Raw genomic sequence first — 17,095 nt, forward strand, 5'->3', positions numbered from 1 at the left:
GAAAGCGAGTGTCCACAGGTATCCGAATCAACAGTACACCTGGTGTTCACATCATTGCACCACATATATGCCGTTCATTTGTGAAAAGATAAATACGTAAATGTACCTGAATTGATATGTTTAAGACTGTTAACTCCACCGCTTGGACTAGAAAATAGTTCAAATTGACAAGTTGACCATAGTATATACTTTTATTTATTTTAGCCGTAATAACCCTTTTCACAATTATGGGATGAGTCAAATGTAGATCAGGAACTATAGCTTCACAAACGAGCTTAAACTGCATATCAAACTAATTAAGGACTTTGCGGCTACCCGATTGGATTGCTAATATTACTGTTTAACTGGATTATAGGCCAACAAGTTGAACTTGTAACTTACTATTTAAAACTTAAAAAAGACATTTAACGAGTAGATGTGACCTTTTTAAGGCAAACGTAATTAATTAAAAAAACACTACTAAATTTTTTCAATACGATCACCTATTTTGCGACGTATTCTCGTGAATAGAGCTGTGCCTTTGATTTGTAGGATGTGTGCTTAATATAAAGCTGGTGAGGATGGGCAAATGACTTTGAAAATGTTCATTTTGTTTCGAGGTACAATATTTTGCAAAGGTAAACATATAAACTGTTTGCTAATTGCTTAGGTACGTAAAGAAGGTGAACAAACTTTGCGCTGTACTTTTTTTAACGGATTATTGTTGAAATCCGTTTGCAACCTTCTCCGACATTATCAATATATTTTTATGACAGAAGGCTGCAGTCAATTCAGTCAGCAGTCTTGAGGTCTAATTTCGTGGATTTCGTGCGTTCTATTTTTGCCGGACATAGCTCTGTAAATACGCTCGACTGCGTATGCGTAACAAAGACTATTTCAGATTCAAAGTATTTAAGCACGCCTGCGTTTGAATACACATGCCGTTCTAACTGAAATGTGTGACCTATTTTTTCAACTCCCAAACAAAGAATTCATTTCATTTATACAATATATTTTTTGAATATAGATCAAGTTTATCATGCGAGGCTTAGAAAGTAAAAAGCGCACGCCTTATTTGCGGACCAAGCATGATGAAGTTGATACATTTTTTCGACAATAACCTCTATTCTATGTATTCCCATCTTTCCTCTATTTTTCATATGCTTAGAGCAGTTTATTCCACTTACAGCACTTCCAGCGCTTTGATCTTTTTCAGAAAGATTACGTCAGAAGTATAAGTGTGCGTACCAAAATTAGTAGCATGGGATCTGTTCAAATGATTTTGCATACATTGCACTTTTTACGAACAAAATATGTTGAACACTATTGTTTTACGCCATTTTATTCAGACTCAGAGGCTGGTGATAGGATAATTAGGCCAGGCAATACTTTCTCGTAAGGGAGTTCCATAGAAGCACTAGAATGTAGAAGAGCCACATTTTCGGCTGTTTTCAGAAAAGTCAATGCATTGTTTTCTTTTTATCCGAATTGATAAAAGTCATATGCGATTAATTAACTTTTATTAAAAGTCGTCTTGCAATGTGATAAATTTTAGTCAAACCGCACTTATATAAATTGATACTTATAAGGGGAAAAGTCACACAAGGTGTTGAGGGTTCACATATATTTAATGTCCAATCAATGCGTGCATAAATACACGGTATACGCTGTACAGTTCATATAACTAAATAACGGAGTAATCTTACAATCGAATAGTCAAATACTCGTAGTCGAATAGTCAAATACTCGTAGTCGAATAGTCAAATACTCGTAGTCGAATAGTCAAATACTCGTAGTCGAATTGTCAAACACTCGAAGTCGAATAGTCAACACACTGAAAATAGACAATATACAATAATAAATAAATGAGAACTATAATACTTTACATATCTTACTGTTGTTATTTGATAACAGTTATTACACATCCTTATATTCAATAGTCTCATAGTAATGTCTTTATGTGTCTAGTGGCCAGTTAACATAAATATGGATAAAACAATATAACATGATTCCGATTACAATTCATATCACACAATTCAATACACATTGCCTACTTACATATTTATGGAATCAAGTGCCATCAACAACAACTCAGCACAGCAACATCTCTGGCTCTCACTGTCACACTACATCTCTCACAGTGCTGTTATAGTCTGCAAGTTAATCATTGCATAAACAATTCATGCACAAAACTGGGTGTCAAAGTAACTGCCATTTCAACCATCTCAAGAAAATGTGTAATTTACTTGGAAATGTCAAAAACACAAATTCAAAATAAATGCAACACAATGGTTATCATTTATGATAATATCAAATCATGAGTACATAACAGATGTAAAATGATCCAAGATCCTTATTTAAAACTTATAAAACAAACATGTATTCCACAACGACCTGTTCTGGACAAAGGCTCTCATCTAACTGGTTTTCTAAAAATAGCTGTGTCCAACCAAAATTGGTTTCGGTCAATTTATAATAAGGGAGATAATTGGTCAATGGTTAGTTTGTAAACCACTAAAATCTCACTAGGCTACACAATTATCATATTAAAGATGGTGGAGATTTTTATAGAACAGAAAACAGAACAGAAAATGTATTGTTAACTTGAACATATACAGTTCATCGTTGTTACAATAACATAACACATGGCATGGCAATAGTTGATAAATGCGAGAGTGCATTATACATATATACATATATGAACTAACAATGATTTCAACATGTTAAAAGTTAAGCATTATTATTCAAAGCAGTATATCGTAGCTTTATAATGACATACATGTTTTCTTCTCTTTGCGCTTTGGTTATTTAAACCACAGGTAGCAGTTGCGTTGACAGGACCAACCCAATGTTTTTATGATAAATGATCATGTTCCAATCATTTTTGGTCTTGATTTTTTTTTAGAGGGGGTGGCCATAGGGTGGGTCCTGTCAACGTAACTGCTGCCTGTGATTCAAACCATCTTTTGTATTGAGGCGATCCATAAAAATGTTATGTAATGTTACGATTCATTTCATGTTTTTTCAGTGATTTATCGAAAAAATAACGGTGAATTATATCCTGATAAACTCATCGTTTCGAACTTTCTCTCATTCCAACACGTTTCACTCTAAGCAAACAAACGTTAACGCATACATCAATTCTTGTGTGAAAAATAAATGACGATTTGTTTCGATTTGGCGTCATTTGGCTAAAGGTGCGATTTGTGAAAAAATATCAATGTAATACTGTTTTTAAACAATTTGAAGCATAAGAAATATTAATTGCTAGTTTTCGTGTTAGATCGCAATATATTTCACATAAAGAACACTGAAACTAAATATGCATTTTCGTGCTCTCTGTGAAATGTATTGCAATCTTACACACAATTATCTTCTATATGATTTTAGCATTGAATATTACATGCTTTAGATATCTAGTGTATTGGTCAATGAACATGTGCCACTGTGTGAAGTTATGTTTTCTCGTGCTTCCCTTACATCGGTCTATGAGCTCACTTAAGGCTTTAATCAAACGTAACCAGGTCCCTACTGTGTGAAGTTATGTGTTCTCGTCCTTCCCTTATATCGGTCTATGAGCTCACTTAAAGCTTTAATCAAACGTAACCAGGTCCCTATTGATATAATGTTCAACTTGTTTGATGCATTTGTTTTGTCAATTCTTAACTATAATTCAGAAGTGTGGGGCTATATTCAACCAGAGGTGCTAGAAAGGGTACATAGGAAATTTTGCAAGTGGGTGCTTAATGTCAAGCGCTCCACAAATTAATTGTCACTTCATTGAAAGCTAGGCAGATTTCCGCTATATATTGAGAGACATATTCGCGTCATTAAGTATTTCCTTAAATTATACAAAGACAAAACAGATTATAAGTATCTTCCATGGCCGAGAGTGTAAGATAGGTTTATTCCGAACCGAGCGTATGGTGTTTTGCGGAAACGAGGTTTACCGAGTTTCCACAAAACACCCTGCGCGAGGGTCGGGATGAACCTATCTTAGACGAGCGGCTATTGTAGATGCTTTTTCTCCCACCTCAGTTAAACAAAATTAAGTAAAGATGTATTTTTTGCTGGAACTCTTGTGCTTAGTGAAAATAATTGCGTATGGATATGCGATCATTCGTGGTTGTCATGGATATGCGCGCAGTGATTCAGATTATGTTAATAGTCAAATCGGTCTCTAAATATTTCTAAGGAGAGTGAAGCAATATTTCTTGAAAGATGCGTGAAAACTGTTTTAAGGTGACATTTGAAGCGTGAAATAGTTAATTAGCGTTCTAAATATTGCCACAAGACAATGCTTCCATGATGCTACAGACGACAGTCATCAACAAGGGAGGTAATTACAATGTGGTGACCATTAAAAAGGAGTTCCATACGGGCACGTTATCTTCGCCCGTGGGCAAGATAAGAATTTATAGCATGGTTAAATCATTGGATCTACTTTTCTCCCACCTCAGATAAGTAGATCCAATAATTTAACCTTGCTAGAAATTCTTATCTTGCCCACGGGAATATAAATCCATGTGTCCCCATGTTTAGAAATAGATTAAGGGATGTATAAATAACTAGTTGGCGAGCTACCATGGAGACACAGTCATCATTGTATGTTTTTAAGGAAGTTAAACATACATTCAAATTGTCTAACTACATGGTATTACTGGATAATATAAAATAATAGGAAATTGATGTTTTAGCTAAACTCTAATTGTCCTCGCATAATTTGTCTTTTGAACTAGGTAGACATAGCAATATCCCTAGACAAGATAGAAAATGCACAATGTGCCATTTAAACGATATAGAAGACGAGACACAAATATATGACATTTTCACATTTTATTGCTGTTAAATGTGTTAAGTTTGTGTATACCATATGTATTGTTGGTATAGTTACCAAAATATCCATATTGCGGCATTACTTATTTATCACATGCATGCTATTTTTTTTTCATTTTGTGCTTATAACGATGAGCTGTATATTATGCCTAAGTTAAATAAACATTCTGTTCTGTTCTGTATCTGGAGTAGACGTCACTTTTGTTGGAAACGTTGCATGTGCTACTACGCAGGTTCTTTTGTGTGGCAGTTCAATTTTCCATTTGTAATCGGATGTTACTTTTCATACACAGAAATATTTAAGACAAGGATAATATTTCTTATATTAAAACAAAACTGGATGTTATCCATTTTACGTGAATCGTAATTGCAGTTATGTATGAAAAGGGGCAGTCTCTGAAGCAACATAATGCCATACCAAATTGTTTTATGTTTAACGTCAACCTTTAGTACGAAAACCTTTCTAGTCATCTTGAAAAACAAACTCCCGAAAAAAATATATGAGTTACATCCGATGTATTATATAGACACCAGAGCCTCTTTATTCCATTCTGGATCATTCTCAATTGTTAGATAGATTTCCACTGCAAAAACAGTTCAAATAAAACTTGTAGTTAAGTGTGTTGATCATGGGAGTCACACAGAATGCATCCATTTCTGATATTAAATGCTAAGAATACTAGAACAAAGTATGAAGCATGTTGTTAAGACATATTCGGAAAAATCGTTGATCATTTAAAATGTTGTGTTCTATTATTTATCGGGAAGCCCAAAACATATCCGTCCGTAGCAGCTTTACATAGAACGATGTTGGTATGGCCATATAACAACAATCAACAAGAGACATCGGTTTTACAACTTATAAATAGTCGTCATTGGTATTTACATTAAATCTGAACAAATGTTTGACTATGGAAACAGGAAGGCATGCACAAATTCTAGTGGAAAATATTAGCTCTTAGTAATTGCCATTATCCACTTCAGAAACATTAATACATGCATACAACAAGTAGAAGCGAACTCTCGGTAACACGCCTTGTGGTTAAAAGGTGTGTATGCTGTCAAGCATTGCCAAATAGCAAAACTGTTAGTGTACATAGTATCACGGACATAAAAATAATCTGTTGTTTATGTCCGTGATGGTATCAAAGTGATTGAAATCTAAATCATTTTGATCGTGTTTGTCCCAATATCATTATTATATACGGGTTGCTAACTCTATAGGTCATTTTCCAATCCTTTCACATTAAAGACGTGCATGTAGTATGTGGCACCGTTCCAGACGACAACTAAAAACGCAAACACAATAAGCGCGCAATGTGCCGGAAATGACGTGTAAGCCAATATGGCTACCGGAAGTGAACACAAACAAAATAACCAGTTGAGTGAGTAGTAAGCAAGAGCCTGGCCCCTGAAATAGAAGAAGAAGAAAACATGTTCAAATATCGTACGTTATGGCAGTCTGGTAAAATTAAATATGTGCTTTCTTGCATGGACACAGAATATTCAAAAGCGTGATTGGTGCAATTTACGATCCGACCGTGTAATCCACGGTCCCCCAGTATCAACGAATGTGTAAATTTATTTTAAGATTGATAATCTATGTAAACCATTCCCAAGTGCCACAAGGCTTAATTTATGCTGGTAGCGGTCATTATCTGAATGATTTTGGGGCAAACTCAAATGCGGTTCAATAAGTTGTAGTGAAAGGTTACCATTTCCCTCCAATGCAGTTTAGGCGTTCATATTTTACGGCAAGGTAAGCGTAGCTTGTCACGTATGGGTCTTCAGGCTTCACAAACACGTTGACAATCAGAAAATATGTGACCTGCCATTTCAACAAATACAACTTTGATTAGTGTTAAATTACAATAATAATCTGATGCACAGATTAGAAGTAGTAGAAGTAAAACAGCCAGATTTGTAGTTGTAAAACATATGGCGTGACTATTGACTATTGTGCTTTGAAGTTCATTTTGTTATATGCAATTTCTAACAGGAATATATTCAAATGAAAGCTTGGAAATAGGAGTTAACGTCACTAAATACATTATGTAATATCCCTTAGAAGATTTTAATATAACTTTGAAAGTAAAACGCATGATATTGTGATAATTTTACGTACCGAGTGGAGAAGGAAGAAGACAAATGGTACGGCGTACATCCAGACGGGGCTAAATGGTGGCACCTCGGCAGCAAAGGTCCGACACCAGAACAGGGACGTCTGCGCCGGGAACCAGCGAGCGCTGTATGTGCGAGAAAGATAGAACAAACGTCACAGTATTTAATTTCAATGCATACTCTCTTGCTAGTGTTGCACAGATGTGTCAAAGAGTATTATGGTACTTAAATAAAATGCAAAATAAATCACCTCTACGTAACATGATTGATATAGTTTCTTGATAACGATTGTGTGTATGATATGATATAACATACAGTATAAAGTATTTAGATGTTAAAGCCTATATTTCGAGTCACTGAAATCGTCTTACCTATCCTTCAATACCGAACTTAATCGTTAAGATTTATAATCTAACAATTGAACAGACATGACGTAATAATTTGGTTTAAACATATTTATTTCATGAAAATATACAAATGACAACAAATATTTCAATCTCCATATTATTTAAAGTCCCATTATGTTTTATTGATGTGAACTTATTGTTTGTATGTATATCCAAATGGCTTCTCTAAATCTTTTTAACATTCCAGTTGCAGAGTAATCTTTTGAATTGTTGTACCGAATCGGCAGACTGTAATGTAGGGACAAGTGAGTTCAATGCCCGGATGGAGGAAGAACTATGACACGGCGGGGAATCATTGGAGCCATAACATTTTGTTATGTGTTGAAAATGCTCCAACGCGTTTTCCGTTATAGTGCCAATGAGTGGAATATGGATGTAAACAATGAGTATGGTTTCTTATTTTTCATTTTAGAGGTTTATACGAGTAAATTTAAACAAATTGGAGAATGTAGTTCCACATAGGATTGGCCATGAGTTGTTCTAAATGTAAAAGTTCTGAATAAAATTTAATATCTGATCGTCTAGAACTTGCATAACTTGCTAGACGTTAGTGTTGACAACGTAAAAATCTGGATTTTCGTGAGAATTGTTCTCGTACCTTAGGTTTAAGCATTTTCTTTACATGTGTGTGGCTTTTTTATTGACAAAAGGTTGCCGCGTTACAAATTTTAGAACTTTATTTGTTATACTTGCTGCACTAAAACATTCACTTACCAGAACGTGAGCAGAGGCGGCATAAAGTGTATGTAACAGGAAGTGAGTTTATCGTGGTGATGGAACACTAGCGAGTTGCGGTACACTGCAGCCGCAACCAACACCGGGCCGTTCGCCACGGCAAACACCGCCCGATACAAGTTCTCGTGTTCCGGGAACCTGCAAATACAGAAGTTAAACTTTAATTGGAACGTCACTAACATGTTAAGATTCTCATGACACGAAAACCGGCAAATATTCAAAACGTTTTTGACACAATCTTAAAATAAAATGATCTTTACTTTTTTATTATTGAATAAGTCATTAACGTGTGCATATAATCCTCGGTGCAAAATCTAGTTATTGAAAAATAATCAAATCCACATTAAAAGATTTTAAGTTGGTTAAAGCACATTCGGTCAAGTAAAACAAAAAAACATGCAAGAAACATGCATGCTGTGAGTTGTACAAACTTACCAGAGAAACACATATGTCAGAGCGTTGGCGAAATAACAGAAGTCGATCATGAAATACTGCCATTTCAGTTTCCTGTGAAAGAAAACAAAACATGCGAGTCTGAAAACAGTCTTTCATTAACGTCTGCGCTTAAAGACAAACTGCAATATAGCTATAAAGAAAAATAGGACGCCCTCGTGGATTTGCTATTCATTGAGACCCTAAAATTTAAATCATTGTCACAGTCGTAGACATAACGCATGTACATGTATTGGTTTTCAATCATTAAACCTTTAGACCACTTCTAGTGTAACAATATACATATACTTTTATAGATAGAATTTTATCAATCTGACGCATTAAAAGCTAATTATCTATAAGATATATGATAAAGGAGGTGATTGACAGTAGCAATTAGAGAATGTTGTTAAACATGAACTTTGCCATTGATCTGAACACGGAGATGTAAAATGAGTCCAACGTCCGAGTGAGCTACATGTACTATCAATTACTTACGTATGTTGTGTTCAAAGGTTAATACTAGAGTTTTAGACAGGTTTTAAGAAGGTTTTTTCATGGTGCTGCAGAAAGGCACATGGTGCTGCAGAAAGACACAGGGTGCTGCAGAAAGGCACAGGGTGATGCAGAAAGACACAGGTTGTTGCAGAAAGGCACATGGTGCTGCAGAAAGACACAGGGTGCTGCAGAAAGGCACAGGGTGATGTAGAAAGACACAGGGTGCTGCAGAAAGGCACATGGTGCTGCAGAAAGGCACATGGTGCTGCAGAAAGGCACATGGTGCTGCAGAAAGGCACATGGTGCTGCAGAAAGGCACATGGTGCTGCAGAAAGGCACATGGTGCTGCAGAAAGGCACATGGTGCTGCAGAAAGGCACATGGTGCTGCAGAAAGGCACATGGTGCTGCAGAAAGACACAGGGTGCTGCAGAAAGATACAGGGTGCTGCAGAAAGACACAGGGTGCTGCAGAAAGACACAGGGTGCTGCAGAAAGATACAGGGTGCTGCAGAAAGACACATGGTGCTGCAGAAAGACACAGGGTGCTGCAGAAAGGCACATGGTGCTGCAGAAAGGCACGAGGTGCTGCAGAAAGGCACATGGTGCGACAGAAAGGCACACAGGTGATAAGGGTGAAAAGTGTACATTGTATCGGGCTGTGAAGATTTTAAACATTGTCCATATAGGAATTGTGCTTAATTGAAGTAATACTAAGTGTCTACTACCAAATATGTAAAGTCTGTACCGTATGTTTTTGTTTTATAGTCACATTTTAAGTTCTAATCAAAACAAAAAAAGGTCTTGACAGTCTTAAGCATTTAATTCCCTGAAGGCAGAAGGGTGCCCATGTTTGTCTCCATAAGGGCAGAAGGGTGCAAAGTGCTAAGCACCTATCTATAACTCTTTATTGTAACATAAATATAATATGTGTGTCTAGTATTGAAATGCGTCTCTTTTTATTCGATAGAATATCGAACTTATTATAATAACTAGATTTATCTGAAACTCTGAGACACTAACCAGTAGAATATCATTCTGATTCCAATTATAAGTGGCGAGAGGACGGCAAACAAAAACGGCATGGCCCATTGCTGGCTAGAGACGACGAGTGTCAATACAAGGATCCCCAGTGTTGCCGCCACATAGACAAGCTTTTCGAGGGTCCGTCCCTCAACGTTATCCTGAAATGAAAAACACATAAATAATTAGTTGAAACGACTGGCGTTCCGTTACCTTACAGTGTAGTGGGGTAAGTCCGTCTCCATATAATATCAGCATGAGTCAGGATTAATCCTCCCAAATTTAAGGTAACACCACGATGCAAGAGTAGTAGTTTTATCCGTGCAATGTCAATAGTTCATAAATACAACAGCATTATGACAAATATCACAGATTGTACTTGCATGCTCCTTACAATCACAATAAATTATATCACAGAAGGTTTAACATAAATTAAATAATACTACTAGAATATATAAAACTTCAGATATCAACGATAAAGCTATATGATTTAATAAAAATTATGACATTTGCACAGGAAAACCCGTTTAGCTTTGCACAAGTGCAAAAACGTATTCCCAACGGGGTCTATAAGGTAAAAGAATGCAAATAAACGTCTTTATGAATTCCCGAAAACGCTTAATTTGAGCATGTCTTTATACCTCCTTTGTTGCTGACATCGTAGTAGTCAATGCAACAAGGATCTAAATCCATAGAAATGTGTCACTTATAAGCACTTTGACCCTAGCAAGCATTCGTGTTCCATTATTTTCAAACCTTTAAGATTTCGTATGGCCATGTTAAGAGTGTATTTAAATTTCTTATATTGTAAACTAATGAAAAGCATTATTTATATGTACATGTATCGCACAGTTCAAATCTGATTTATTAGGTGAGGCAAGCAAAGGTTTTCAATTGTACAGATATCATCACGTATCTATGTGTACAGATAAGTTTCACAGTATCATGGAGTCATGTTCGTCCGGTATTCACTTTCGTTAACAGCTGTAAACACCTGATATATCGGAGTTCATAGACTCTGTAAACTCGGATAATGTCACTAGTATCAAAGTTTCAAAGTCTATTGTACACGCACATATTACATGTGATAAAAGGTTAACAACCAATAAACATACAAACAATAAATAGGTCAAGCTGCGTAGTTACTAAGAAAAAGTACAACATCTATTTTCTACAGTAAACTATCATGAATCGTATACTAAATCCTATTTTAATGAGCATGTCTTATATAAGTACTGTTAATTAATTTGATATTGTATTATAATTAATCAGTACTTGATAAGATGATAGAAATACTTGGCAGACTTATAGTAGTACTCAAATAAAGTCTAAGTAATTATACTCCCAAACTGGGACCAATAATACAGTCTTACTCCCAGTCCCAAAGAATTCAAGTTTGCAAATAATAATAGCCATAGTATAGAGTTTTGTCTAAAGTTATCGTTTATTTTTATTTTATTTGGTGTAAGAACTTGAATTTTAACCTCACTTCAGATACACCCCCCCCCCCCATCCCCATGTCCAAATTGCTTAATTGGTTTAATTAACACTATATAACATTACAAGTTACAAGTTCATATCAGCTAGGAGTAGGATTGATACATCCGAGGATTCTTAAATTCATATGATATTTAACACTAATTTCGTAAATCTGAAGAGTAATTTACCTTTGATCTTTCTGAATCCACGTTGTCCTGATGGAGTTGATAATAATCCTGCGACTCCGTCATCCCGTTTTCTCCTAGTACACGTTTCCGTATTTTTGAAGACTTTTTTCCATTTTTATTTGTTGTGCACATATTAACGCAGTTTTCGCTTCCACTTAAAGCTGTATTTCTTCTCTATCTCGATGTGTTTATTAAATATCTTTTCACCCAGTATCTAAGTAGCTAGGTTAAATAAAGTAGCTAGATCGCTGTTGTATGTATTCTCCGATGGAACACGTGTACAGTAGTACTAGTAAGTTGACGTAATGTTACGTAACGTCTGTTTCGTCACAATGATAAATCTCGGACCTTATCACAATATGACCCGAGGGAATTGTGTCATCAGCCTTCTTTACAGTTTCCGATAGTGTTCCCACATATCCACACACAGTACTAGTAATAAAAGGTACTGTATGTTTACGCATCAAATTAATTCAACTTCAATTGTAACTTGCTGTAAGTTCACAAAAAAGTAATTAATTGTTTGTAAACAATCCAACGTGTGGTGAGTCAAGTTTAAATCAGGAAATAGGACGCGTGTTCATAGACTCTTATTTTATTGGCTAACGAGCTACCGCGTAAACTAACGGACATTGATATCAATTTCTATTGGTTGAGATACATCGGAACACAACGTATTCGGTCGGTGAAAGGTGTACGCGATAAATGTAAACAAGCGGGCAGAAGAAGTTGAAACTGCTTTCGTTTCACTTTGAGGATATATCAGTCAAGGGACTGTGGTTATATATATATTTAATCATATATACATATACACTAAACAACATTCCTAACCGGCCACCTAAGTAATCTTCTAATATTCCTTTCCCTGTGAAATAAGCCTAATTACAAATTAGTTTAAGAAAAGACCATTACCTCGTACCGTGACATGCTGTGAAAACTTGGTTCACATATTTCGCTTTGTCAAAAAGATACAGTGTCTCAAATGACAACACTCTCAATCATAAAAGTCACAAAATATAACATAACTGTGTACAAAAACTTAGGGCCGAATTCAGAACAATCACTCTCACTCACACTCAATACATAACGATCGATATATTTTCGAGTGAAAGGTATATCCGTATTCACAGGTGTGAGTGAGACTCAAGTGCTTTGCGTGAGTGGGACATTTGTGAGTGCTCGGCTAAGCCACTTGAACCGCCCTCGAGGATTGGTTGTGAATACGAATTGAATGAGTGTGAGTGACAAAAAAGTACGTGACATGTAGAAAAGATGAAATATATAAAACATTTGGAACAAATAAGGGACAACCTCGTTCCCATGACATATTTAAGAGACCAAGATAATCCATTGAAGAACGTGTGCTTCAAAAACGTTGCCTTCTATAAATCAATTTTTCAAAAGGATGCGCCAATCATATATTTGTTTTGTTTCGTAATGATCTCGAACGCCCAGCAAACATGATGGTTCGTTTCATCGATGGCTGCAACAACATGCAGCTAAATGTACGCGAAGTTAGAAGCCTAGCGGCATGAAGTTATAGCGGCCTAGCGGCGCCTTGGCGGACTAGCAGCCTAAATTTGTTCTCTATTTCAAAGTAATTGATCATGCGTTTAATTGGGAAATATGAAAAATCAATGTTTTTTATTCGTACATAATCATAGCGGTCTAAAATTGTTTTCTACATCAAAGCATGTTTACATGAGTTTTCCTCTAAAACAATGCTTATCTTATGTTTTTCCATGCAAACTTCATCACGCTGGAGCGATTTTTTTTCAAAATGGCGATCAAGCATTCCAGCGGCCTAGTGGCGTGTAGTTAGCCGCCTTGCGGCCTAGTGGCCGAAAATGCCCCCAAACACAATCCATCAGCACCGCCCCCCACCACACACACCAAAAAGGGGGGGGGGATGGCTGACATTCGTTAAAGGATGTGGAACATTTAATTTATCATTGTTTTTGAAAATAACACATATAAAATGCTTTGAGAAATGCAAAAAGTTTAGGCCGCTAGACACATGAGGCAGCTAGGCCGTTAGGCCTCTTACTATACGCCGCTAAGCCCTAGCCTTATGTACACGGTTTTATGTTCATGTTCATCTCAGAGAATTGATATGTATTTTCAGTTGGATCATCATCATCATCATCATCATCATCATCATCATCATCATCGTCAGCAGCAGCAGCAGCAGCAGCAACAGCATTATCATCATCATCATCACCACCTCAACCAACACCACCAACATTATTATTATTATTTTATTTTTATTATTATTATTATTATTATCGTCATCTTCGTCCAATTTTCCCTACATTTCTTGTTGTTTTTCACTCCGAGGTGTAATTTCCCCATAAGAGGTAGATTTATTCGTAATTGTATGCATGTGCTATTTTTAATTAAGTGTTTTCAACTTTCATTTTTAATGTCAAAGACCACTTTATGCAGTCTTCAAAAGCGAGCTTGTATACCAATACATATTTAAATCATGTGATACAATGGAACGGCTACATATTTAAAACAACACCAAAAAATACATGCATTTAAACGCATTTTGCAACAGTTATTTGCTATTTAAAACGTTTATTTTAGTAAACCAAATGTTTTAAAATGTTAAGTATACTTATAACAATAATTGTCATTTGTTTGTCGCCATATCTCCCAATAAGGTACTCAAAACGCAAATAAAGATATGTTTACTGTAAACATCATCATAGTCAAACAGATAATCCGCTATGATCATGAAAACATACATGTATTTGTACTGTATTGGTCACTTCATGAAGTGGAGTGTTAGCGAGGCGTGTGAATACGAACAGATCACTTGAGTGTCACTCCCCTTATTTCACTCGAGTGATCACTTGTGTCCTTTACGGGAATGTGGTTGGAGTGTGAGTGAGAGTGGATGTTCTGAATTCGGCCCTTAGTATTTTCGATGTATCGGGCCATTGCTTGTGATGTTCAACGCCCACTATCGGATCCAGTCGGGGAGGCTCATCCGGCGCGCGTTCCTCTTAACTCGTCCAAGTTTACTTTTTATTTCAATAAAGGTTTTAAAAAAAAGTAATAAAATACGCCCAAAGTAACTTTTCTTGGGGGAATACACCCCCTCCCTTCCCGCCAACACAATAAGGTATATAAATTTCGGTTCTGAGGAAGGGGCTCAAGTCAAAAGGTTACGCCCCTAAGTTACCCCCCCCCCCCCCACACACACACACACACTCACTGTTACGTCAATTCCTCGATTTGCCCCTGAAGCCAATAGACCCTGTATACTGAGGTATTATATAAGATTGTTTGACTTATTACATATACGTAAAATAAACGACTGAGAAAACATTATTTATCTTTTTTTTAAAGATTTTGTGTATTATTCAACAGACATGAGAGCGAACGTGAAATGAACAATTTGGCAATATTTCAGGATAAACGCAACTTACTTGTGATATTGTTTTCGGCATATTTGTTTGCCTATTTCCCTTCCCGTAAAACCCTTTCAAATGGCACCATTATAATACACGTTTGGGGGTACCAAGAATCCCAAATCCACAGAATTGTACATAGAGTACCTTAAAGAGTAAATGAAAACAAAAAGAACACTCACAAATATGATATGGTACACAAATAAATCTTCCGATTTTGGCAAATAATCGAATACTTCAACCAAACGAGTTTTTGCTTATTATCACATAGCTTGTTAGGTGCGGAGATAATTTCCCTGTCTTCCGCTGTATAGACTTTAGTTAAATACCTTTACGCTGTTTTTCATACACTTTGAGATTTTTTTATTTATAAAAGTGGAAATAGTACACGCACATTCGCTGACTTGTGACGTTTAACAATTATAACATATTGATCAGCGCCTATAGCATAAATCCGACTTCAGCATTTAAACATGTGTTCTTACAACAACGTTTCGTCCATCCTCGCCTTGACCAGGAAAACAATTCACTATTTAACAACTGAATATATCTCTTTTCGTATGAATACAACTTGTATTAGTCTGTGTTCAAATAATCACATTTTGCCTTTATGTGAATCCATTTCTTTCCTTGTTCATCGCTGTCATTTTTTGTGTATTTATTTTTATTTTTCCTTGTTATTGTATTTGACGAACTTATGCACGTGTTTGCAGTAAACACGGACCTATAAACCTGGTTTGTCGGTCCGTGCAGTACAAATAAATCGTCAATATGGCACCATTTTTCTAAGAAGACCTACAAACATTATTTTCAGGGCAGATCCACAAACCCCCGTAGAACATATCGATTGTTTGAACATGTTCCGAGTGCTTCGAGTTTATGTCCCCGAACCGCCTCTGGTAACGTCAATTAAATAATAAAGTTAAATATGAGTATATTAGAAAAGTAAAATGATATGTCATTTAAACAATGGGCATGTCCGATGAATCGTACAGCTATTGTACATGATCGAGTACATACGTCTTTTAAAAGAACATAAACGTAATACGAGTCCACTTGGCCTACAGCTGGTATTCCTTCATTTTTCCAAGCTACTTTGGTGTAGCTCTGTATGGCCTTATAACTATGTAGGCCCGCTCATTCCGAGAATTGACTGGGCCAAATTCCCTAATGTAAAAACATGTTAAAATGGATAAACATTGTAGAATCATTTTTGCCTTACTCACACTTTTTTTGTGGATGTCTTTCTCTAACATTCGTAATAAAATCAATCTGAAAGAGTATGCACATTACAAAGTCACTTATATAATTATGCTTTAAATGGCACGATATAGGTTGGTGCCAAAACATTTATTTTATTGCAATATTATGTTAATATCATTTGACCTTATTGATCAAAACAAAAAAGGCATATGATTCGTGTACATATAAATATAAGCGATCTAAAAAAAATGGGTGAATTTGTGGAAACGTAGCTATTAACAAGCGGTATGTCCTTTTAATGAGGGGACTTTGACTTTCGGTCCAGCTAACCCCGGCTAAAATCCCCGCCCTCCGGGGACGAACAGATGGTAAAATCCCCACCAAATGCCCCCGCACCCCAGTAACCCTTGGTAAGGCCCATTCCCCGCTATATTTAAAGCGAAGTCAAAACCACCGCATTCACCCGGCACTGCGGTGTCACCTGAAAGGTAAAAACACGGCCCATTTCACCGGCTATCCCTGGTATACCTCCGGACCTGGGGGGCCGTGGCTACAATTGACTGGTGCATAACGAACACGAATGATTGAAATGAACAACTGAATCATGTTAAGCAATGAGGCTAATGCATTGAATCTATTCCATCGTTAAAAAGTCCAAGTTTACTTTTTATTTCAATATACAGGCGAAAAAAGATAATATAAAACCTTCCAAAATGCACTAATTCGACTATAAATTCAGTGAGTACCCTCAATCATGGCCCTGTTTTCAACAATAAAT

General features: G+C 36.2%; 1 protein-coding gene across 10 annotated transcripts; it reads right to left on the reverse strand.

Annotated features, from left to right (window-relative positions):
• Nucleotides 1–1,616: 1,616 nt before the first annotated feature.
• Nucleotides 1,617–15,914, reverse strand: LOC128212401 (uncharacterized). 10 transcript variants are annotated; one of them, XM_052917847.1, is made up of 10 exons: nucleotides 15,600–15,914; nucleotides 15,133–15,261; nucleotides 11,696–12,188; nucleotides 10,029–10,189; nucleotides 8,514–8,585; nucleotides 8,058–8,216; nucleotides 6,941–7,061; nucleotides 6,531–6,643; nucleotides 2,038–6,226; nucleotides 1,617–1,813 (listed from the first exon to the last, which is right to left on the reverse strand). In XM_052917847.1, exons 3-9 carry the CDS (start codon nucleotides 11,825–11,827, stop codon nucleotides 6,034–6,036), a joined length of 951 nt encoding a protein of 316 aa, XP_052773807.1. In that variant the 5' UTR covers nucleotides 11,828–12,188; nucleotides 15,133–15,261; nucleotides 15,600–15,914; the 3' UTR covers nucleotides 1,617–1,813; nucleotides 2,038–6,033. The 10 variants fall into 10 exon arrangements, with proteins under 10 accessions (XP_052773807.1, XP_052773806.1, XP_052773804.1 ...); XM_052917846.1 differs by having other exon boundaries at nucleotides 15,509–15,914; XM_052917844.1 differs by having other exon boundaries at nucleotides 15,444–15,914.
• Between the last annotated feature and the right edge of the window lie 1,181 nt (nucleotides 15,915–17,095).

The sequence above is a fragment of the Mya arenaria genome, chromosome 12 (assembly GCF_026914265.1).
Source record: "Mya arenaria isolate MELC-2E11 chromosome 12, ASM2691426v1".
In the NCBI taxonomy this organism is placed as follows: domain Eukaryota; kingdom Metazoa; phylum Mollusca; class Bivalvia; order Myida; family Myidae; genus Mya; species Mya arenaria.

What these genes read in the sequence shown, in the direction of transcription:
- LOC128212401 (XM_052917847.1), bottom strand. Translation starts at nt 11,827, where the DNA reads ATGTGCACAACAAATAAAAATGGAAAAAAGTCTTCAAAAATACGGAAA. An exon ending in CTGACATATGTGTTTCTCTG is followed by an intron (nt 8,217 to 8,513) that starts GTAAGTTTGTAC and finishes CTGTATTTGCAG; the next exon opens with GTTCCCGGAACACGAGAACT. An exon ending in CCGCCTCTGCTCACGTTCTG is followed by an intron (nt 7,062 to 8,057) that starts GTAAGTGAATGT and finishes TCGCACATACAG; the next exon opens with CGCTCGCTGGTTCCCGGCGC.